We start from the raw sequence: 24427 nt of genomic DNA on the forward strand, positions 1-24427 counted from the left end.
GTAAAGGTCATTGGTTTGGAAGAAGGTGCTGTTGAACGAGTGGTGAGATCCTGCAATGGACCTTGTAGATGGTACTCACAGCTGTCATGTGCATCGGTGGTGGAGGGAGTGAATGTTTGTGGAAGGGGAGCAATCAAGCGGGGCTGCTTTGTCCTGGATGGTGTCGAGCTTCTTGAGTGTTGTTGGAGCTGCACTCACCCAGGCAAGTAGAGAGTATTCCATCACACTCTTGACTTGTTGATAGTGGATAGGCTTTGGGGAGTCAGGAAGTGAGTTACAATCCCAGCCTTTGACCTGCTCCTGTATCCAGTTTTGAATCTCTCTGATAGGTTTTGGTTGAGTTCAGTACTGAAATAGCCCAAACTAGCCTCCAATGGTAACATCCAGCACCAAGACCGTGGTCCATTCCTCACCCTACTGAATTTCTCCACAGCCTTTGACATGATGAATCAAAATATAACTGACCAATTTTGTCCAGGTCAATGGGAATGCTCTCACTTGGATTCACTCTTACCTGTCCTGTTGTAGCCAGGATCCCTCCAGCTATAGCCAGGCCCTTTTCTCTGGAACCTCCTCCAGTTCTATTACACAGACCCAACCCCCAGAACTCCTATTGCTCTAACCTCCTGTATTCCCCATTTGTTTTGTTTCCCATTGCTGAGTGTCACTGACCGAGGAATGGTCACCTCAAACCTCCTGGCCTTTCCACCTCCCTTTCCTCCGGCATTATATTAACATAGTAAATAGGAACAGGAGGCCATTCGGCTTCTCTTCACAGTTCACAAAGTTTCATATCATCTGCAGGTGTTGAAATTGTGACCTGCCCACCACCGTCTAAGTAAATCAGGAAGAGAGGAGCTCCCAACAACCACCCCTGGGTAACTCCAGCTCAAAAAAGGCCCATTTACCAATACACTTGGTTTCCTGTTACTCAGCCAATTTCGTACCAATGTTGTAATTGTCCCTTCCCCCCTCCCCAATGAGCTTTAATGACTCTGTCCACAAGCCTGTTATGTATCAAATGTCTTTTGGAAGTTGAGGTACACCAACGTCAACCTTCTCGGTTACCTCATCAAAGAAAACGTCAGCAAGTTAGTTAAATGTGGTTTGGCTGCAACAAATCCATGCTCAAATTTCCTCAATTGTTGTGTATAAATTTTCCTAGAATTGTTGAGCGTTATTTCCAATTCTTCACCGGATATGAATTGTGCTGAAACACAGCAAACGTTTCAGCTGCGTTTCTCCTCAGATCTCCATCTTCCTTACAATAAAACATAATGGTCCAGTAGGTAAATGTACACATATATATCAATGCACACATATAGGAGTAAGATCAATAAAACTGGCCCCACCACCATGGGGGGGGGGGGGGAGAGGAGAAACGCAGTCAGTGTCGTTTCCCTGGCACTGCTTCTGAAAATTGAGCGAGTGCGAGCGTGCAGACGGGCCAGGAGTGGGTATAACAGTGGAATTCCTCTGATGAAATAGGCTGGGATCATCAACTATGGAATTGGCAAGGCACTGGATGCCAAGTGGATCATACAGCAGGGAGTCGGCACCTTCAGGAAGGGGAAGAAGTTAGGATGAAAAGAATACGTGGGTTTCATATGAATCTGCGTGGGTTTCCTCTGGGTGCTCTGGTTTCCTCCCACAGTCCAAAGATGTGCAGGTTAGGTGGATTGGCCATGATCAATTGCCCTTAGGTTAGGTGGGGTTACGGAGATTGGGTGGAGGTGTGGGCTTAAGTGGGTGCTCTTTCCAAGAGCCTGTGCAGGCTCAATGGGCCGAATGGCCTCCTTCGGCACTGTAAATTCTATGATTCGATGAATACAACAACAGGGATAGATACCAGAAAAACCTGCCCCTTTGTGTCCAGCAGTGTAATTCAAAACAAATCATTTGGAGCAGGCATGGAACCAAGTAGTTTTGTACTGACCGGCATAAAACAGGCCTCAAATACAAGCCGGAATTCACGCATTTCATCTTTCCAGTCCTTGCATCTAACTCTGTGTTAATAATAAGTTTCTCTGTGACAAACTGGGTTTAATTAGTCTGTTTTTAATTACTTCATGAATCATTGACAAACTGAGAGCTCCGCTGTGCACGGGAAACTATTGCCCTCGGGGTGACACCTACTTTGTCAGTGAGCAAGACTGTCACAGAAATTACAATAACAAGTTAATGAACAGGGTGAACTGCAGAAAGTGGGACTACATGGAACAACGTGACAGTGGATTCCAGCAGCAAATCCTCACTTCTCCCATCCTTTGCCTCCAGGTTGTTGTGGCAGTTTGAGCCCGACAAGCTGTGCCACGTCACGAGATGACCGTTCTCCCTTGCTGTGGTACTCCTGGTGCAGTGCCAGGTGCTGCCGGACACTCTGCAGCAGGCACAAGTAGGTGGATGCCTGGTGATACAGTTCATGTTGGGCACGGCACAGCTTCTCACTGGTAACCTGTACCAAGCCAGAGTGAGCAGCTGGTTAATATACAGTTCAGAGAATTCGTACCACAAACCCATTGGTGCAAATTTCATTTCACACAATCAGTGGAATCGAGCTAGTCGTTTGCAGCGATGTTCACAGGAGCACACAAACCCGTCTAAAAACCAACTTCAGAAATAACAGGCACTAAATCTGGAATGGAGCAGACCTAGACTCAGTGTTGAAGGGACAAGTCATGAGCAGCAAATTACTGCCCAACACAGCAGCTGAAACACGGACTGCAAACCTCACCATCCATTTCCCTCACTCTGTGAAGCACTTTGGCAATTGTATAAATGTAAATTCTTACAGCTCTTTAAAACTAAATGAGCGGTTGGGTTTGAGGGTGGGGGGGGTTGAGTTCGGTGAGGGAGGGGAGTTCGGTGAGGGTGGGGAGGGGAGTTTGGTGAGGGTGGGGGAGGGGAGGTTGGGGGGGGAGAGAGTGGGGAGGTTGGCAGGGGGGAGAGGTTGGGGGGGAGAGGTTGGGGGGGGGGGGAAGAGAGGTTGGGGAGGGGGAAGGAGGGAGATTGGGGGGGAAGAGGGTGGGGATGTTGGGGGGAGAAGAGGGTGGGGATGTTGGGGGGAGGGGAGAAGAGGGTGGGGATGTTGGGGGGAGAGGAGGGTGGGGATGTTGGGGGGAGAGGAGGGTGGGGATGCTGGGGGGGAGGGGAGAGAGGGGGGGAGGGGAGAGAGGGGGGGGAGGGGAGAGAGGGGGGGGAGGGGAGAGAGGGGGGGAGGGGAGAGAGGGGGGGAGGGGAGAGAGGGGGGAGGGGAGAGAGGGGGGAGGGGAGAGAGGGGGGGAGGGGAGAGAGGGGGGAGGGGAGAGAGGGGGGGGAGGGGAGGGGAGAGAGGGGGGGGAGGGGGAGAGGGGGGGGGGGAGGGGAGAGAGGGGGGGGAGGGGAGAGAGGGGGGGAGGGGAGAGAGGGGGGGGAGGGGAGAGGGGGGGGAGGGGAGAGAGGGGGGGGAGGGGAGAGAGGGGGAGAGGAGAGAGGGCGGGAAGAGGGGGGGAGGGAAGAGAGGAGAGAGTGGGGGGAGGGAAGAGGGTGGGTGGAGAGGGGGGGTGTGGGTGGGGTGGAGAGGGGGTTGTGGGTGGGGTGGAGAGGGGGTGTGTGGGTGGGAGGGGAGAGAGGGGTGGGGAGGGGGAGAGAGGGGTGGGGAGAGGGTTCGGGGGGGAAGAGAGGGTTCGGGGGGGGAAGAGAGGGTTCGGGGGGGAAGAGAGGGTTCGGGGGGGAAGAGAGGGTTCGGGGGGGGGAAGAGAGGGTTCGGGGGGGGGAAGAGAGGGTTCGGGGGGGGGGAAGAGAGGGTTCGGGGGGGGGGGAAGAGAGGGTTCGGGGGGGGGGGTGGAGAGAGGGTTCGGGGGGAGAGAGAGGGTTCCGGGGGGGGGGGAAAGAGAGGGTTCGGGGGGGGGGGAAAGAGAGGGTTCGGGGGGGGGAAGAGAGGGTTCGGGGGGGGGGGGGAGAAGAGAGGGTTCGGGGGGGGGGGGGAGAAGAGAGGGTTCGGGGGGGGGGAAGAGAGGGTTCGGGGGGGGGGAAGAGAGGGTTCGGGGGGGGGGGGGGGGGGGAAGAGAGGGTTCGGGGGGGGGGGAAGAGAGGGTTCGGGGGGGGGGAAGAGAGGGTTCGGGGGGGGGAAGAGAGGGTTCGCGGGGGGGGGAAGAGAGGGTTCGGGGGGGGGGGAAGAGAGGGTTCGGGGGGGGGGAAGAGAGGGTTCGGGGGGGGGGGAAGAGAGGGTTCGGGGGGGGGGGAAGAGAGGGTTCGGGGGGGGGAAGAGAGGGTTCGGGGGGGGGGGGGGGGAAGAGAGGGTTCGGGGGGGGGGGGGGAAGAGAGGGTTCGGGGGGGGGGGGGGGGGAAGAGAGGGTTCGGGGGGGGGGGGGGGGAAGAGAGGGTTCGGGGGGGGGGGGGGAAGAGAGGGTTCGGGGGGGGGGGGGGGGAAGAGAGGGTTCGGGGGGGGGGGGGGAAGAGAGGGTTCGGGGGGGGGGGAAGAGAGGGTTCGGGGGGGGGGAAGAGAGGGTTCGGGGGGGGGGGAAGAGAGGGTTCGGGGGGGGGAAGAGAGGGTTCGGGGGGGGGAAGAGAGGGTTCGGGGGGGGGAAGAGAGGGTTCGGGGGGGGGAAGAGAGGGTTCGGGGGGGGGAAGAGAGGGTTCGGGGGGGGGGAAGAGAGGGTTCGGGGGGGGGGAAAGAGAGGGTTCGGGGGGGGGGGAAAGAGAGGGTTCGGGGGGGGGGAAGAGAGGGTTCGGGGGGGGGGAAGAGAGGGTTCGGGGGGGGGGAGAGAGGGTTCGGGGGGGGGGGAGAGGGTTCGGGGGGGGGGAGAGGGTTCGGGGGGGGGGAAGAGAGGGTTCGGGGGGGGGGAAGAGAGGGTTCGGGGGGGGGGGAAGAGAGGGTTCGGGGGGGGGGGGAAAGAGAGGGTTCGGGGGGGGGGGGAAAGAGAGGGTTCGGGGGGGGGGGGAAGAGAGGGTTCGGGGGGGGGGAAGAGAGGGTTCGGGGGGGGGGAGAGAGGGTTCGGGGGGGGGGAAGAGAGGGTTCGGGGGGGGGGAGAGAGGGTTCGGGGGGGGGGAGAGAGGGTTCGGGGGGGGGGGAGAGGGTTCGGGGGGGGGGGGGAGAGGGTTCGGGGGGGGGGGGGGAGAGGGTTCGGGGGGGGGGGAGAGGGTGTTCGGGGGGGGGGGAGAGAGGGTTCGGGGGGGGGGAGAGAGGGTTCGGGGGGGGGGGGGAGAGGGTTCGGGGGGGGGGGGGAGAGGGTTCGGGGGGGGGGGGGGAGAGGGTTCGGGGGGGGGGAGAGGGTGTTCGGGGGGGGGGGAGAGAGGGTTCGGGGGGGGGAGAGAGGGTTCGGGGGGGGGGGGGAAGAGAGGGTTCGGGGGGGGGGGGGGGGAGAGGGTTCGGGGGGGGGGGAGAGGGGGGGGCTGACAATTTCCTCAATGATTTCCCGCCTTTCCCAGAGAAGGTTCCAGAATCTCAGTGACGTCACCCCCCTTCCCGCGGTTGGGGGGGGGGGGGGGGGGGCGCCTGTCCGCCCGGCCTCGGGCTGAGCTGGGGTCTGGGGTGACTTTCGGCGCCTCACCCGGTGCCTCCGGAACTGCGCGGCCAGCAGCTGATACGCGGCCGTCTCCCGGTACCGCGGCCCTGGGCCCGGCCTCAGGATCCGCAACTCCCGCAGCAGCGCCCGAAGCAGCCGGACCGCCATGACAGCCGGGGGCGGGGCCGGCGCGGGGGGCGGGGCCTGAGGGGCGGGGCCAGCGCGGGGGCGGGGCCGGCGCGCGGGGGAGAGCAGCGCGGGGGGCGGGGCCGGCGCGATGGGGCGGGGCCAGCGCGCGGGGGGGGGGGGGGGAGAGCAGCGCGGGGGGCGTGGCCGGTGCGGGGCCTGAGAGGGGGCAGGGCCAGCGCGGGAGAGGGACCAATGAGGGTGGGGGGGGCAAGGCCTGGGCCAGCCCGAAAGCGAAGCCCCGCCCCCGCCAGGGGAACAATCGACCGCCGGTCGGCTGCAGCTCTGTTTCCAGCCGCATGGCGGCGCCCGAGACCCCGCCCCTAGCACTGCTTTTTCACCCGACCCCACCCTGCTCTTTAATCCCTGACCCCGCCCGTCGCAGTGCCCTTTAACCCCTGACCCCGCCCCTCCCGGGCACGCCCTCCTGCACTGTCGGGATTCTCTGACTTTACTGAATTGACTCCCTGTTCTGACCAATATGTGACTGTCAGACAGTCTGGTGTCTCTCAGCACAGGGGCCACATGTCCAGTCCCTTTCCCAGCCGGGCCCACTGCCCTGACTCCCCCTCCTGGCTGCAGTGGGCCCTCCCTCCACTCTCTGACTGCCCTGCAGCGGCCTGCTGCACCGCTGCAATGCTGCTGCACCGCTGCTGCCAATCTGCTGCAGCGCTGCAATGCTGCTGCAGCGCTGCAATGCTGCTGCCAATCTGCTGCACCGCTGCAATGCTGCTGCCAATCTGCTGCAGCGCTGCAATGCTGCTGCCAATCTGCTGGGCTCCGCACAGCTACCCATTGGCAGCAATGGGAGTGACTGCCCCAGTTACAGACAGGAGCAGCAATCAACTAGCTGCCCCTTGCACCTCGCTCCGCCACCTGATCCTGGCCTCAACTCCCCAGAATCCCAGAACAATAATCTATCTCAGCCTCGCGCGTCTTCAATGACCCAATAAGTTTGTTTCTCTTTCTTCTAAAGTCCAGTACGAAGTCTTACAACACCAGGTTAAAGTCCAACAGGTTTGTTTCGATGTCACTAAAGTCCAATGAGTGTAGGCCCAACCTCCGAAACATTTCCTCAGGGCAAAGCCCTTCATCCAGGAATCTGTCCAGTGAACCTCCTTCCAGCTGTCTCCAATGCAAGTGTATCCCTCCAAAAATCAGATCAAAACTGTACTCAGCATTCGACATATTCTTACAATGCTCTGTGCATTTGCAGAAGGTCTTCCCTGTTTTTATCCATATTCCCACTGCAATAAAAGCCAACATTCCTTTGCCTTCCTAATTACTTCCTGTAGCTGCATGCTAACTCTGTGATCCATGTACAAGGACAGGCAGCTCCATCGTTCCTGCAGCATTGTGTAGGTACTCTCCATATAATCAACATAGTATTTTTTAACCAAGTCGGTAACCTCACATTTTCACACCTGGAAATTTTTTGCTCACTCCATCAATCTATATCCCGTTGCAGACTTTTTGTATTTGTCTCACAGCTGCTGGCCAAAGGACAGGAGCAGTGATAAACAGTTGTTTAGAATTGGAGCAACATGAATAGTGGGGTTACCCTGGAGTCGGTATTAGGACTCCAGGATCTCTATTAATGCCCTCTGTTAATGCAGGGCATAATTTCAAAATTTTGCAGATGGCACAACACTTTGAAGTATTGTGAACTTTGAGAGATACAGATTTCAAGCGGTTATAGACCAGTAAAATAATTAACATTTTGCAACGGAATGCAGAGACGTTTGAAGCAAAATTAAAAGTATAATTTTAAAGAGGGTGCAGGAAGAGTGACTCGGGAGTATATACACAAATCGTTGAAGGGTTGAGAAAGTGGCTAACAAGGCATATGGAATCCTGACTTTTATAAATCGAAGCACATATTAAAGGTAAGGAAGTTACGGTGGACCTCAGTAAAACACTAGTTTGCAGTCATGTTGAGCATTGTGTCCAATTCTGGGCACCAGAATTTAGGATGTGATGGCATTAGAAAGAGTAATGATTCAGGGACCCGGGTTGGCACTGCTGCTTCACAGCGCCAGCAACCCGGGTTAGCACTGCTGTCTCAGTGTCAGTGACCCGGGGCAGCACGGTGGCAGTGGTTAGCACTGCTGCATTACTGCTCCAGGGACTCGGGTTCAATTCCGGCATCGGGTGACTGTGTGGAGTTTGAACTTTCTCCCCATGTCTGCTTGGGTTTCTTCCGGGTGCTCCGGTTTCCTCCCACAGTCCAAAGATGTGCAGGTTTGGTGGATTGGCCCTGCTAAAATTGGCCCTTAGTGTCTGGGGATGTGCAAGTTAGGTGGGGCCTTTTTGGAGGGCTGGTGCAAACCCGATGGGCCAAATGGCCTCCTTCTGCACTGTGAAGTTTCTATGGTTTCTGGAGTGAGGGACTTTAGTTATGAAGACAGTTTAGAAGAGCTGTTCTCCTTGGAGAAGATTTGATCAAGATGTTCAAAATTGAGATGTCGGAGCAAAGTCAATAGAAACTGTTCCCATTGGCAGATAGGTGAAGAACCAGAGGACAGGGATTTAAGTTGATTGGCAAAGAACCAAAGTCGACGTGAGGAAATAAGTTTCAACACAGCGAGTGGTTAGGTTCTGGAATACACTATGTGTGTGTGGTGGAGGCAGATTCAGTTGCAGCTTTCAAAAGAGAACTGGATGATTATTGGAGGAGAAAACCATTTGCAGGGTTATGGGGAAACACTGGGGAACTGGGACTAGCTGAGTTGCTGCTATGGAAAGCTAGCAGGAAAAGGATGAGCTATAACCTTTCCATGATTCTAACTTGTTTTCCCAGTTATCTTTGTATCATCAGCAAATTTGGCTCAACCAAGTTATTAATATATATTATCACAGAATTTGCAGTGCGGAAGGAGGCCATTTGGCCCATCGAGTTGCACTGGCCCTTGGAAAGACCACCTTACTTAAGCCCACGCCTCCACCCCATCCCCGTAACCCGACCTAAGCTTTTGGAAACTAAGGGGCAATTTAGCATGGCCAATCCACCTAACCTGCACATCTTTGGACTGTGGGAGGGAACTGGAGCACCCGGAGGAAACCCACACAGACACAGTGAGAAGGTTTCCACACAGTTACCCGAGACTGGAATTGAACCCGGGGAATGGAGTTGAGGAATTTCGCAGAAGTTGGATGAGTTCCCTCTGGGCCATCTTCTGGGTCACCAGCTGCAGACACTAACCACCTGGCAGCAGTGGGGCACCAATTTGTATAATTGAATGCCAAATTGTGGGCTGTTGTAGGGATCCTCCCAGTGTCAGATGGGCCTCCCCATTGAGGATCAGTGGCTGGCCGAGGTGCCCCAGGAGGCTTCCTCCACTATCCCCCTTCCACAGCCATCAGCAGCCACACCCACCTTCCTGCCTGTGCAAGGATTCAGCTCCAAACAGTGACCTTGCAGCTGTGATCACCATTTATTTGACTAATTTTTAACTTCTTCAGGGGGCACTTTAAGATCGAGGTGCCCCCCCTCCCCTCAGTGCCAATGCACACCGGTCGGTGGAGCTGCTGCCGTTACAATGGTGTAGGCCCTCCTGCAGCCAGAGACCCACACAACCCCCATCCCTTCCTTCATTGGTTGGCAGGCTCAGCGGCAGCCTCTAGAAGGGGCAATTTAGCGCGGCCAATTCACCTACCCTGCACATTGTGGGGGTTAGACCCACGCAGACACGGGGAGAACGTGCAATCTCCACACGGACAGTGACCCAGGATCAACCCCGGGACCTCGGCGCCGTGAGGCAGCAGGGCTAACCACTGCATCACCGTGTCGCCCCAAAATAGTCCTGATTGTCCATTATTTCTTAAAAGTACGTAATATTCTGCCCATCTTGAGGAGTGACCTTTTATGTGGCGGCTTATCGAATACCTTTACGACATCCAAATGCACTACAAAATATTTAGCTCCCGAATGAACAAGGGACAACATCATAGAAGATGCAGTGATTCTTACAACACTAAAAATAAATTTACAGCAGCTCTGGCGTGAAACTTGGTCTCCTTGATAATGTGGGAAATACAGTGATATCATTGGTAAATATTATTTGGGATATATAGGTAAAGGTGTGTGCACCTTCTCCTGGTGGGAACTGATTTTGATTTATTTCCCTAAGATTCCTTGCCCTAACATTAATGGGATGTATTTCCAAGATGGCGCCGGAGCGTGGAACTCTCTCCCACAGATCCTCCTCCTACATCTCTTGAAATGTCCTCTGTTTTTTCATGTATGGAATATCTGTCTAGACTGTACGCAGAATACTCGGTACGCGTGACAATAAACCCAATCCAATAGCAATTTCATTTCATATCCTGATTACAACAAATCCAGTAACGACCCATACCACACAGAGTCCCTCAGTGTTCTCACCAGTAACGACCCATACCACACAGAGTCCCTCAGTGTTCTCACCAGTAACGACCCATACCACACAGAGTCCCTCAGTGTTCTCACCAGTAACGACCCATACCACACAGAGTCCCTCAGTGTTCTCACCATTTTTGTTTTATTTTAAAAACAGTGCTTTATTACTGTTAGGAAGGTATTCCCCTTCCTTCGAGTTTATAAAAGCCAGCAACAAGATCAATAATTTATACATGGGAAGTAATACAAAAGGAATAATAGTCCATGTCCTATCTACTTAACATTCATGATTATATCTAATTATAACCCAATGAATACTGCTCGGTGATGAAGCTACTATACGATATATCATACCTTTCAGGGAAACGTTCACAAAACAAAAGGTGGATCAAGGTCAGGACAGTGTTGATGCCAGTTTTCTAGGAAGATTAAATACCTTTGCACATGGTTTTTCAATTCTCTTTAGTGTTTTCTCCTTTTCCACTGCCTGCAAAAAGCACATTTCTAATTCCCCCACCTCTCCGTCCCTCTCCAAGCTGGGAGATCAGATCCTCTCTCTCTCGAGCTGTGGTGAGCAAGAATCTGTTCGGCAAATTTGGAATTTCTCTGATTTTTTGGGGAGGGGAGGATGTGGAGAGGGGGAAAGTGTGTAGAGTGAACTGTTTTTACAAGTAATTGGAAAGAAACAAATGTGTTTTTAAAAGGGCTGACCATTTAAATGATTCAAGTATCAGCATCAACCATGAACACCGTGGTAACATCTCCTAGTCACTAACACCCAAGAGTGAGCGTTCCTATTCGAGTCGGGATACAGCCAGATGCTGTACATGGGTACTGTCCGAAAAAAACACCACACACACACTAACACTAAACAAATAAAAACAAAATAAAACTCGTCAGTCCCACAGAACCTGACCTGATGGACGGGCTGTTGGACATTAGCCAAACAGCAAAGTGTTGGTGACTGAAAACAGCCAGTTCCTGCTCGAAGCAAGACTTATTTTTATTCCAAAAGGAGATTTTGAATCTGAAATTGTTCCCTCCAAAGATTCTGACTATTCTACAGCTGAGACTCTTAACAAAGCAAAAAAAACAAATGAAGAGAATAATTGCTGCGAGAACATTACCAATGGGTTATTTGGCAGTCAGTGGAGTACAGTGCAGCTGTACTGCTAAGTTACTAAAACGTCTGCTGGTATAACATAAACGTGAATCTAAGTAAAAGAATGTGATTTGTAATCATAGGAATGAAAGTGATCATTGAACCCGGTGTGATGCAGAATAACTCCTCTCACTAATACAAGCCGCCTGTGGCTTCTAGCTTTTCCTTCCTCTATATTAACATTTTACATGCGAGTCTAGTCTAACAGGAGCACTACCAGGAGATGCCATCAAGCGCCACACCAAATTCCCATTTTAAATTCCTTCCTCTGTGATGAGATGTTTCTGTGAATGTTTCCCCATTACAATGACAACTAAAATATTTTATATACAAAAAAGAAACAATTGTCATACAGCGACAAACCACGCTTTGGCTTGCAAAACAATATCATAATTTAAGGGCGGCAGTGTGGTATCTACGACTAGTGTCCCTTTTTCTTAAACAGCTTACTAAGTCGGTGCAGAACACACCATCTTGCTGGATACTGCATGAAGCTCTGGCAGCGACTGCACTCATCCTAAACATGAAAGTGCACTTCTCTTTCAATCCACGTCTCCCAGCTCAGGGATATAAACGGGCTTTAGAGAACAGTGCCTCAGGATCACTGGTGCAGAACAGAACGGTCTGGGCCAACCCTGAGCCCGCACAATAAACTATTAGCTTCAGCCTGAATTACAGCCTGAATCAGTGAATTTAGCTCTCACATACCTGCGCAACCATGAACTTTAAAAAAAAAAAAAATCGGTGCATCTGAAATGGCATCATGAATGCCTCTAAAATATTTGCCAACAGTGTGGAATTCACGCCTTCTTACAAGGTGTAACTGGCTGACTGACTGTCCTTTCAAATCTTTGTTGGGTGCAAGCGTTCAACAATTAAGCTACCTATCCCTCCCTCTCTTCAATTTGCACCCTTCTCCCTTTTACACCGGATGGTCAGGACTGGGCCATCTTCCTCTTTAGCCAGGTGACCATTCTATCTGCAGCATTCCCACTGTTAATTCTGTTACTTACCAAAAGAGGTAAATCAAACAAAAAGCAGCCAAAATCTGCGCTATTGATTAGGGTCAACAAAGTGGTTGAATTAAAAAGTCACCCGTTTTCAAACTGTAAGCCTGTTGAATGCAAGGATGTAAAGCCAACCAGAGAGCACATCCAAGGTTAAAAACCATAGGGATACAAATGAATGAGATACTATAACTAATGCTGGGACCGATATAACGTGCACACTAATGCTGGGACCGATATAACGTGCACACTAATGCGGGGACCGATATAACGTGCACACTAATGCGGGGACCGATATAACGTGCACACTAATGCTGGGACCGATATAACGTGCACACTAATGCTGGGACCGATGCAATTGAAATGTGCACTTAGCGTCAACACTGCTGGTCAGTATCTCTTGAGGGTACGAATTGAAGCAGTCCCATTTACACTACCCAGGAGGGTTATTATCCACACTTGGATTTGCTCGGCAAATCTGCAGGGATCCTAATGCATTTGATCATTTATTTTAAAAGCAAATTTGCTCAGATGAACGTGCATCACTGTGGGTGGGTGCATCTTTCAAAGGGGGGGAAACACAAGTTCATGATGCATTGACTTTGCAGTTTGATTGTAATTTTTTTTGGCTGTTGCTGTTGTTCAGTCAGCTGCACCGTTTTGCAGGCTAACCAACTTTGGAAACGGTGAACAGTTGGGAGCTGCTGCTCTCCTCACTACAAAAAAAACACACCGCAAACTGGCTCCATCAACTCACACACGGGTCAATTTCCAACCCCTCCCCTTCCTGCACTGACCCACCTTCGGCGATAAATTCTTCCCCATTCCCAGTCTCTGGGAATCCTGGCAATTACAATCCTTTGTTGATATCCCACACACGCAGTACCTGGGACCAGCTTCCAATAGGCACCCAATTTCACTTTTGGCTTTCACTAACTTGTTTTTGTAACTAATCTTTTTTTAGTTTCTTCTGATTCTCTTTTGTCGGATGAAGCTGATTTCATAAATGTCACTACACACACAAAGAAATGCACTTTTATACCACAGTTAAAAACTGTTTGCACAATCTTTGGAACAAAAAAAATGAAGGCAGAAAAATAAGGAAAAAAATACATGTTTAGAAGAACGTAATGAGGTATAAAAAAGTAGGTCTCTCTCTCGTGTAATGATTTCCTCGCTTTCTTGTGTATTTTTTTTCATGTTGAGTTGCTATAAAGTTCCACTACTTGTAATATTGCAACACCCAGGCCTTGGGAAGGGATTATTCCCACTGCAGGAGTTCACATCACTTTTAGTAGGGAGCGAAACGGCTGTATCCACCTCGGTATAAACTAGCCTGGAAAAGGAAAAGAACAGTAAGTAAAGCGAAGTAAATGGCTAGAATTTCTTATTTTTCTTCTGAAGCAACTGACTGTTTCTCACCCGAGACCCATGCGTTAGAGAGATATTGGCAGCAGGAACCCTCTCAGATTTTTTTTTTAATAAACATTTTATTGAGGTATTTATGGTATATAACAAAAGAAACAATGTACATGAAACTGTAAACATAGTGCAAAAGCCGTCTCCCTCCCTTACAGGTCCCACCTTTCTTCACCCCCTACTCTAAGCTAATCTAACCCCCCCCCCCCCCCCCACTTCTGCTGACGACTAATTTTCCGCGAAGAAGTCGACGAACGGTTGCCACCTCCGGGTGAACCCTAACATTGACCCTCGCAAGGCGAACTTGATTTTCTCCAAACAGAGAAAGCTAGCCATGTCCGATAGCCAGGTCTCCGACTTCGGGGGCTTAGAGTCCCTCCAAGCTAATAGTATCCGTCTCCGGGCTACCGGGGAAGCAAAGGCCAGAACGTCTGCCTCTTTCTCCTCCTGGATTCCCGGGTCTTCCGACACCCCGGAAATCGCCACCTCTGGACTCGGTGCCACCCTTGTTTTTAACACCGTGGACATGACATCTGCAAACCCCTGCCAAAATCCCCTAAGCTTCGGGCATGTCCAGAACATGTGGACATGGTTCGCTGGTCCTCCCGCATATTTTGCGCACCTATCTTCCACCCCAAAGAATCTGCTGATCCGGGCCACTGTCATGTGAGCCTGATGAACGACCTTGAATTGTATCAGGCTGAGCCAGGCACATGTTGCGGACGCGTTGACTCTACTCAACTCGTCCGCCCATCGACCACCTTCTATCTCTCCTCCCAGCTCCTCCTCCCACTTGCGCTTCAGCTCCTCGGTCTGCGTCTCCTCTGACCCCATTATTTCCTTGTAAATGTCAGAGACGCTCCTTTCTCCTACCCACCCTCTGGAAACTACCCTACTCCCCTGTCCTGAATCCCCTTTAGCAGTAGGAGCGGGAAGGTTGACACCTGTTTACGTAGGAAGTCCCGTACCTGCAGATACCTGAATTCATTTCCCCTCGCCAACCCAAACTTCTCCTCCAGCGCCTTCATACTCTGAAAGCTCCCCTCTATAAACATTTCCCCCATCCTCTCAATCCCTGCTCTCCGCCATATCCGGAACCCCCCCATGCATACTTCCCGGGGCAAACCGGTGATTATTACAGATTGGGGACCAGACCGATGCTCCCTCTGCTCCCACATGTCTCCTCCATTGCCCCCAGACTCCCAGGGCCGCCACTACCACGGGGCTGGTGGAGTACCGTGCCGGCGGGAACGGCAGAGGTGCAGTTAACCCTCTCAGATTTTTACCTGTCCTTAATCTGCCACGCCCAGGGCTCTTGAGGCTTATTGTACGATCTCTCCATATGTTCCAAATAGAATCAACTAATGGAACACACACTATAGATCTAACCCAGCAACTCACTGACTAATTGGATGAGTTACTGAATTAACATCTCTGTAGTAAATTAGGGAACATTTTTTGTACAATTCTGAATTAGCCAAATTAATAATTGTAACTCACAGGGCGGAAGATAAAAGTTGGTTTGTCAGGAAATGGACTTGGTAAAAATGGAGTTGCACGTGATCACGGTATTAAGAGGATTTAGGACCTAGATAATTAACATTATCAGTATTCTGTGTCATCATTTCTCCTGCAATGTTCAATTCTGGATATCTGACAGATCCAATATCAGAGGTAATGGAATTGAAGTACTGGCAAAATCTGCCACACTTTTTAGTTCCAGCAGAAGAATACATCGAGCCAATTTGAGCATGTGCCTCCTCCCTACGAGCATCCCTACTCTGTTCATACCTCTCAGCCCATTTCCTAGCTGTAATTTACTTTAGCTAAGTCTCTCAATGGGCTTTATCAAATGTCTTCTGAAGTCCATATAATATCCATAGATAATCCATAGATAATCCTTTCTCCATGACTTTAACATCGATTCAAAATACTCAATTAGATTTGTTAGACATTGCAAATTCATTTTGACTCCGTCAATCAGCTGAAAGTTTTCAAAATGTTTGGTCCCTGTAATCTTAATTAAAACTGCAGTAGATTCACAGCAGGCTAACTAGTCTATAATTCCCTAGTCATTTTTCAATAGTGGAGTGACATGCAATTTTCCAACCTAAAGGAACAGATCCTGAATTGATGGAACTTTGGACGATTATAGTTAGGACATCTGCAATGTTTACACCAACCCCCTTTCAAACCTTGGATGGAAATGATCTGGGGACTTGTCGCTCCACAGTGACAATCATCAAAACTGCTTGTACATAGCTCAGCATTTTCCAGTTGTGATCAATTTCTTCATTTTGTGAAGGTACTGGCTTGTTTGTGCTCTAGTGCAGTTCAAGCGTGTCTGCCTCCCAGGAACACCGCAAATCAGTGTCCCAACAACCACACCTCTATCCCTCAGCCCTGAACTTCACATTTCGTTTTATTTTTTAAAAATGAAGTTGTGTGGAACTTAATAAAGGTCTGAGAAAACCGAATTAGAAATGTGAAGCCTTTTCTGCATCTTGAGCTAGCAGACACATCTGCTAATCTTCACGTTTGCAGTTTAATTAAAATGTTTATAAACTCTTGGTTGCCTTACCCAGTCTCCCAGCTCAGACTTTCTCTTTAGACAATTCCAACTATTTCTGTACCAAACTCAACTTATATTTTCCTTACTTTGTCTACTCTGAAGTCTATTTCAACTGGTGATGACACTATTGTGGGTTAAGCGGCCCTGAAAAAATTATATTTACTGAAACGCGTGAAAAAATGGACATTGTAAATTCTCACAGCCACACGATGGAAGACCCATACGAATAAAGGCTGTTTTCATGGTCTGTCTGGGCAGAGGTTTGAAATAATTATTCCAAAATTAGAAGTAAACTACCCACTCCAGGTTTGGTTTGACTGTGTTGGCAGAGAGAGAGCAGCGAAGGAGGATCCAGGAAGATTCCGAGATTAACAGCTTGCACATCAACTTGTACGTTTTTCTACAACTGGCCTCAGTGCCCTGCGCTTGGGGAAGGGCAGAATGATCCCATTCCTCTTCATGAACCTGTGCTTGGGTTGGGAAGGGTGCATGTTGGGTGATAACAGGATTACTTGGTTGTGATGCCTTCCACGTTTAAATAGCCTGACAAGTCTAGAGTCATGTGTCATTGACCATTAGAGGGTGACAGCTGCTTGTAGAACCAGCAGGCGAGGAAGGGAGAGAAACAATGTTTTCATCTATTTACACCTGCTGGCTGTTCTATTCAGAAAGATCAACAACGCAGCGGGTGAGCTCCCAAAGGTATAAATTAAAACTGTAATGACTTCGGCAGGAACGCAGTTTAAAGGGTCACTTCAATTTCCTGAGTCCAGTGTTGTTTTAAAAATATTTTCTGATGAAAGGATTGTGTAAATGCCGAGAAGCCTCTCCATTCAGGGTGCCAACTCTAGAAAAATCACAGGAGGAACTACAGGTACGATTCTCACATTTCCTAGCCTGTGCTGCAATGTTGCAGATGCACAAAATGTTGCTTCACCGGCCTCTTGACTCTGTTCTGTCAGCTTGTGCTGAGCCGAGAGACTTTAAATTAAGCTTAATAAAGGAATCAATGAAGAACCGATGAAGAATTGGGAACAGAGCCCTTGCTGATTTCCTACACCATGCTCCCCTTCCCTAGTCCAGTCCAATGGCATTGAACCGATTGCAAGCAGCTTAATTGCTGCCTCTTGACTGAGGTCAGCCAACACAGGGAAACCGAAGGGCGGGCCTGTATGAAGTGTTCAGACCTGCCTGTTTATTTAGGGGATTGGGGGGGTGGTGAGTGGAGAGAAACAAAAGTAAACAATTTGTTCCAGGCCACCTTATCAATCAGGAACACGGGAGATCCAATTGAATCTTGAAGTGGTGCATTAGCCCATCAGAAACTAATCAATCACTTTAATTGAACTTAGCGCCTGTACGTATGTTCAAGAGATTGATTGATCAGATAGTCCTGCGTGGACATCAACCACACAGATATGCTGAAATTAAAACATTTCTCAAGCTCCCTGATAACACTAACAGGGTGTGTGTCTGGAGACAGATTCAATTAAGGAGGATGGATGGACCCCAGGCAGCAGTCACATCAAATTTGAACGATTTCATAAACTGAGTGTTTATCAGCTTCCTGCGTCTCAGAGTTCCAGACCAACAGCAGTAAGGTGTTTGCTTTTATTAATCTAACAGCAACAATAATTTACTCAACCTCATCGATTGACAAAACTTTCATTTTGCGCTGAATTCTCCAAGTTTGCATATCTTTTTGCCTGCTGTGCCCAACCCCTGAAGAATGTGAACTACTGCGTTCTAAAGTATGAGCCACTCTAAAATATTCACCGTCCTTAACGGAATCAACTCCATAATTCAACACAGGCCACAAGATTCCAGACACAGTTCCCAGCATGTTTGGTGTTGGCTGACCTCAGTCAAGAGGCAGCAATTAAGCTGCTTGCAATCGGTTCAATGCCATTGGACTGGACTAGGGAAGGGGAGCATGGTGTAGGAAATCAGCAAGGGCTCTGTTCCCGATTGTTATCTTGTGTTCCCTTCAGGAAAGTGCGTACCTTGGTCATCATGAGGACAGAATCAGGGAGATAGGCTCTGCAGTAGTGACACCAACCCCCCAACCCCACTTCCACATTCAACTAATCTGCCAACACTCACCATCTATCCTCACACAGGGAGCAGCAGTTTGGAAAATAAATCATGGGGGAAATGTGCAGCAAAAGAAACTAGTGCACTCGGCTGGAGTGCAGCATGTTGCTGCATCAAAGTGCCGTGCCACCAGCAACTTGAGGACCCAGGTTACTTTGGGTGTGGTTGCTTAATGATTCTAGCCCAGGCGACTGAGTCAGAGGTTGAGAGTTTGAATTTCAGATAACAAGCTGCGAAACTGAGTTCACTGTTTCGACGAGCTTAGTAAAGCTGCTGATTGTTACAAACCCTCAAGCATTTGACTAATGTTCTTAAGCAAAGGGAACCTATCCCTCCGGAGTGCGGCCCAATATTTTCTGTAGCTGCCTGACCGTGAGGAAACCCAAATGTTCCTGTTCAGGTTGCACACAAGGCAGCTCCTTTAGAGTTAGCACACATTAATGACCATCTAAAAAATTTAAACGGGTCATGCACCTAAATAAATCACCCATTCATTCCCAATAACAAGGTCTGGCCCGTGAGAGACGCCTGTTCCACACCATTATCCTGAGATCGACTTCCTATTCGCACTGCTTCTGTAACTTTGTTAGAACTTTCATGCTGCGGTTCCTTAAGGTTTTTGCAGATTAGATTTATCATATCTCAATGACACATGGCCAATTCCTGAACAGTTCCACGGATTCTACAGCATTCACCTTCCCTTCTATCCCTTCCAATAGCACATTTCGCACTTTGCCTCGAGGGAAAACTCGCCCGAAGTCACTTACAGCTGCTGCACTCTCAAACTCCCAACTGTTTACACTCTGCCCTTCCATTCATCAAAATAATTTGCTCAGCCACTCCCTCACCTCCAGTTTTGATGCTTTAGGCCCAGTAAACCCTCTCTGGTGGCGCGCTCCCAGCCCCGCTATCCCAGTATACTCGCCAACTTTTCTCCCTTGAGTGCAAGAGACACAAATGACATGTTTTAATCTCTTTTGATCGAGTTTCCCATGCAACATCCCTGAAATTGCGCTAATCGAGGTTACAATCGATGTCCTTTGGCATTGCTACCATGGTGTTAGCTCACCTCAACTGGTGCAGATTATTTTTGGGTCAGACACAATTTCCTCCTCCAATGCCTATTCTGTGTTGTCCAGGTCAGTGGGAATGCTCTCCATAATGAGACAGCCTATTTCCACCCCTATCAATTCACCCTTTCTGCACCGGTCTCAGTCCATGTGCTGCTTAAAACCCCATCCATGATATCAACATTGATTACTCAATGCTCTCCTAGCCAACCTCCCATCCTCTACATTCTGTAAACTTCACCTCACTCAAAACTCTGCTGTATGTTCGACAGGTCCCATTCATTCATCATTTCTACACTCACTGACTTGCGTTGGATTTCAGTCCCCATCACCTCATCCTGATGTTTAAAACCTTCCTTGACCTCGACCTTCATTATCTCTGCCATTCCTCAGTTCGACATCCCTCGAGATCTCTCCATTCCTTCCATCCCTTTTCCCCACCACTGGGAGTTTGGTCTTCAACCATCCAGGCCTCATCTTCTAGAATTCCCTCCCCCTCTCCATCTTACTCTTAAAACTCACCTCTTCTTACCAAGCGTCTGATCACCTGCTTAATATCTCCTCTTCTGAATTGATGTCATTTTGTGAAGTACCCTAGATGTTTTTCTACATCAAAAATGATAAATTAAAAAATGGATCAGAGAGTTAACTTACCACAGCGCTAACTCCATAGGTGGGAGCAGCAGCGAGTGTGTGATAGGGGTCTGCAGTATAAACACGGCCATAGCTGCAAAAAAAAAAAAAAAGAAGAAATATTGAAGCAGAAAAGAAATCAATGCGTGAATTCAGGAACAAGGAATATTATTTGAGACATATTTACATCCATTATACAATGGCAGTCGGATGTTATGCTCCCAATTCTACCACTCAAATCGTACGTGCCATGTGCACTCTACACAATTCATCTAAAAAATGGATAGCCAGACAACACAGCAAGAAATCGCTTCAAGCAAAGAGTTTGTGGAAGTGACAGTGTGGGATTTTACTATGTGAAAGCGTCAAAGAATGCTTTGTCTCTTCTGGGTCTGTAATCGATCTTTCTCTACATATCAAATGTCCACATACCACTGAAAAGTGAGCTAGTACTAACTCACTAAGAATGGAAGGTCCTCGAGCCCGAGATTAATACCTGCGACCAGCAGTGACCTGCTAAGCTGTAAATCATCCGGAACAGACAGGTCCAAACAATGGTGCTTTGTGAAGGTATGCAAGTTACTTCAAGTACTTGCATAGATACTTTCAGCCAAAACTCACTCAAATGTAACCACAGTTGCACTCAGAATATTCCTTGACCAAACTGGAGGTGATAATGGTAAAGAATTCATTCACTCAGGCAGCTTCTGTACAGAGATGGCTTTCCCAACCATTATCAAGAATTACCCTAATTTTGGAATGCATATGCAGATGGCAGAATGCTTCCACCGTTACCATTCGTTTCCAGTTCAATAATCAGAAGTGGCAAATAAAGGGTTCAAACAGAGGGAAGAAAATCCAAGATAAAAATGTTAACTTTTACAGTCGTACCTAACCAAGGCAGGGTCTAAATGCTCGTTCACTGTTTTAGCTTAAGCCAATTTGGCATGATCTACTTTAGACATTTGAGCCACATGAATGGAACTCTTTAATATTACCTTACAAACACAACAAGCAGCAAATAGGATTTTGGATTTTATTAATGAATGTGCGCGCACTGAATAGAAAGGCAAGGAAGTGATGTTGAACATTTTGTCTGATTACACTTCTGGGGAACACCTAGGTGGGTTTTTCCACATTAAATACGTTATATAAATGCGAGTTGATGTTGGATTTGTGCAAAACGCCAACTAGGCTTTTAAATGCATTTCTGGGCACATCAAAACAGGAATAGAATTATTGGAAGGACATAGTAAAGGCTAACTTTTCAAAAATAAAAATGACAGCTCTTTCCAGCAGAAGGTGATTAAGGGTATTTCAGTATGAACGGTTTTGAGAAGATAAATAGTGAAAGATGATTTTCTCTGGTGATAATCAGTAATCTTTGCCAGCACCTGACAAAACCTCTACCTCTACCACCAAGAGAGGCAAGGGCAGCAGTAACATGGGAAGACCACCGCCTGCAAGTTCCCCATCAAGCCACACATTACCCTGACTTGGAAATATATCAGCCGTCCCTTCACTGTCACTGGGTCAAAATCCTGGATCACCCTCCCTAACAGCATGGTGGTGTACCTACACCACATGGACTGCAGCGGCTCAAGGTGGCAGCTCACCACCATCTTCTTGAGGGTAATTAGGGATGGACAACAAATACTGGCCTAGCCAGCAACACCCACATCCTGTTAAGGAATAAAACAAATCAAGAGGCTGTAGCTCAGGAATATCACAACAACAGGGGATGTTAAAAGGGGTCGTCCATGCCCCCCCCCCCGACAACATGGAATATAATTCCAGAGTGAGGCAAAGTCCATCAAGTCATTTAAAAGGAAATTGGATAAGTATTTGAAACAAAGAACATGAAAGACATTGGAGAAAGGGATTAAGACACATAACTCCAGTTAAGTGTTAGCATTGGTACAGCAGCCTGGGGCTGTAGTACCTCCTGTTGTGTTGCGATTTACATTATTCCAGGACAGGCACATCTGAATCATGGAATTTACGCTGCAGACCCTGGAGCTGTGAAGCAACTGTGCTAACCACTGTGCTACCGTGCTGAAGGACCAGATTTAAATCACAAGGAATGAGGAATGATGGTAAAATCAGGTTATTTTACACAAATGTAAAGGGCAAGAAATGAAGGAAAGCTTCCTTTTGAAACAGCCCCTTCCTGTAATAAAGTCCATGCTATGTCAAAAAGATGATGCGAAAGGAAGGATCTGTAGAATGGATCATTTAGATCCGAAATGTTAACTCTGTTTCTCTCCACAGATGTTGCCAGACCTGCTGACTTCATCCAGTATTTTCTGTTTTTATTTCTGGTCTGAAAGAAATCCTCATCTTCCAGGAATGTGCGGCATACAATCAACTTGCAAGTGCTCCTTTTGAGAAATGCCGTTGGAAATCCTATATCAAGGAGCGTGGAAATGGTCAAGGTCCAGGAGCCATAAAACAACGAGTAAAACTTTCCTTCCCCAGTGCCTGGATGCTCTCCCATTGCAGCTCCAGCAATTGTTAATCTCTGCAGTTCTGGTGTCTTCCAAGAAATCGTAACAGATTCTTCCCTTGACTTTCACCCGAGGGTAGTCTGGATTTAGAATGTGAAGAGCTATTTCATGCACATCTCCTCCCACATAGTGCAAAAGTCAGCTAGAAGCCCCAGTGAGGCAGTAGGGAGAAGTCAGTGTTGAAAGGTTAGGGCAAGTTTATCAAAAGGAGGATTTATAACATTGCCTGCATGTTTAATGTTAGTGCAGATTTCAGATCCTGAATACACGCATGTGTCACAGAACAGCACTTATTTATATAGTGCCTTTAATGTAACAAAACATTCCAAGGTTCACAATAACACCAAGCCACATAAAGAGACTGAGGCCGGAATTCCGGCCATTCGCTGGCGGTGGAATTCTCTTGGCTAGCGCACCTCTGCCTGTGGGTTTCCCAGCGGTATGGGGTGGCATCATTGGAATTCCCAGTGACAGCTGGGGGGGGGGGGGCAGAGAATCCCACCACCAGCAAGCGGCGCACAGCCTCCCCCCCGCTGAGAAACATGCGGCTGCGAGGCTGGAGATTCCCACCCTTACTGTTTGGTGCAAGAGATAGGTTTCACAAAGTGTCTTAAAGGAGGAAAGTGAGGTGGACAGACTGAGAGGTGCCTGGAAGGTATTCCAGAGCTGGGGCAACTGAAGGCACAAGTTACTAACGGTGAAAAGATTAAAATTGGAGGTGCGCAAGAGGCTAGATCTGGAGACCACAGACATAGACATAGGAGCAGATTTAGGCCACTCAGCCTAATATCTCAGGTATCTCAGAGGGCTGTGGGCGATTGCAGAGATAGGGAGGGATGAGGCCCCGGAGGGATTTGAAAACAAGATGTTGCTTGACTGCCGCCACTGAAGGTCAGTGAGCACAGGGGAGACAGGTGAATGGCAATTAGTGAGAGTTAAGATATGGAGAGGAGAGTTTTCAATGACCTCAGGTTTATGGAGAGTAGAGTGTGGGAGACCAGGCGGGTGCATTGGAACAGTCGAGGCTAAAGGAAACAAGGCAGGAATGAGGGTTCTGGCAGTAGATGACCTGAGACAGTCGAGCGATGTTACAAAGGTGGAAATAGGTGGTCTTAGTGACGAGGAGGAGGTCAGGAGTCCATCTCAGGGTCAAATGTGCCGTGAAGGTTGCAAACAGAGTGGTTCACTCTCAGACTGTTGCCAGGGAAAGGGGTGAAGTAGGTAGTCAGGAACAGAGGATGGAATGTGCACTGCAAAGAATGGCTTCAATCTCCCCAATATTTATTTGGAGGACATTTCTGCTCATCCAACTCTAGATGTTGTATAAGAAATCTGATTTTTATTAATAGTGGAGGTCTTGAGTGGGTGGTGGTGAGGTAGAGTTGGGTGACGTTGGGGTGTGTAAATGATAGCGTCGAGGGGCAGCATGTGGATGGGAAATATCAGCATTAAACAACTCTTTCAAGTAGATGTTTCCACCTGACTGGCTGAGACACCGCCTATCTCAAGATGACAGATGCAATGCTTTGCTAGTGGTCTTTAGAATGTTCAAACTACTTTTTAACTTGCTCATTAAAGAGGACACCCGTTAGTATGACATGAATGTCTATGTGAATAATGGTTACTTGAGAAAGGCATTGAGGGCAGCACGGAGGCACAGTGGTTAGCACTGCTGCCTCACGGCGCCGAGGTCCCAGGTTCGCTCCCGGCTCTGGGTCACTGTCCGTGTGGAGTTTTCACATTCTCTGTGTTTGCGTGGGTTTCGCCCCCACAACCCAAAAGGTGTGCAGGGTAGGACTTAATTGGCCCTTAATTGGAAAAAATTAATTGGGTACACTAAATTAATAAAAAAAAAGAGAAAAGCAGTGGAATGACTGGTGCCAGAGTGTAATCAGTTTCTTCAGCAAGAGGAA

At 49.1% G+C, this 24427-nt stretch overlaps 2 protein-coding genes across 2 annotated transcripts in view; both read right to left on the bottom strand.

The window, feature by feature from the left end:
* Positions 1–2042: 2042 nt before the first annotated feature.
* On the bottom strand, positions 2043–5691 carry fmc1 (formation of mitochondrial complex V assembly factor 1 homolog). Its single transcript, XM_072492486.1, has 2 exons — positions 5532–5691; positions 2043–2455 (listed from the first exon to the last, which is right to left on the bottom strand). Exons 1-2 carry the CDS (start codon positions 5652–5654, stop codon positions 2252–2254), a joined length of 327 nt encoding a protein of 108 aa, XP_072348587.1. The 5' UTR covers positions 5655–5691; the 3' UTR covers positions 2043–2251.
* A 4482-nt stretch (positions 5692–10173) lies between these two features.
* LOC140404097 (RNA binding protein fox-1 homolog 1-like) overlaps positions 10174–24427 on the bottom strand; it is a 385076-nt gene continuing 370822 nt past the window's right edge. Inside the window, exons 15-16 of the mRNA XM_072492499.1 lie at positions 20029–20101; positions 10174–13555 (exon numbers count right to left, since the gene is read on the bottom strand). Coding sequence (XP_072348600.1) covers positions 13511–13555; positions 20029–20101 — 118 coding nt within the window. The 3' untranslated portion in view covers positions 10174–13510. The remainder of the gene's footprint in view (positions 13556–20028; positions 20102–24427) is intronic.

The sequence above is a fragment of the Scyliorhinus torazame genome, chromosome 29 (genome assembly GCF_047496885.1).
Source record: "Scyliorhinus torazame isolate Kashiwa2021f chromosome 29, sScyTor2.1, whole genome shotgun sequence".
In the NCBI taxonomy this organism is placed as follows: domain Eukaryota; kingdom Metazoa; phylum Chordata; class Chondrichthyes; order Carcharhiniformes; family Scyliorhinidae; genus Scyliorhinus; species Scyliorhinus torazame.

What these genes read in the sequence shown, in the direction of transcription:
- fmc1 (XM_072492486.1), bottom strand. Translation starts at nt 5,654, where the DNA reads ATGGCGGTCCGGCTGCTTCGGGCGCTGCTGCGGGAGTTGCGGATCCTG. An exon ending in CGCAGTTCCGGAGGCACCGG is followed by an intron (nt 2,456 to 5,531) that starts GTGAGGCGCCGA and finishes GGCTTGGTACAG; the next exon opens with GTTACCAGTGAGAAGCTGTG.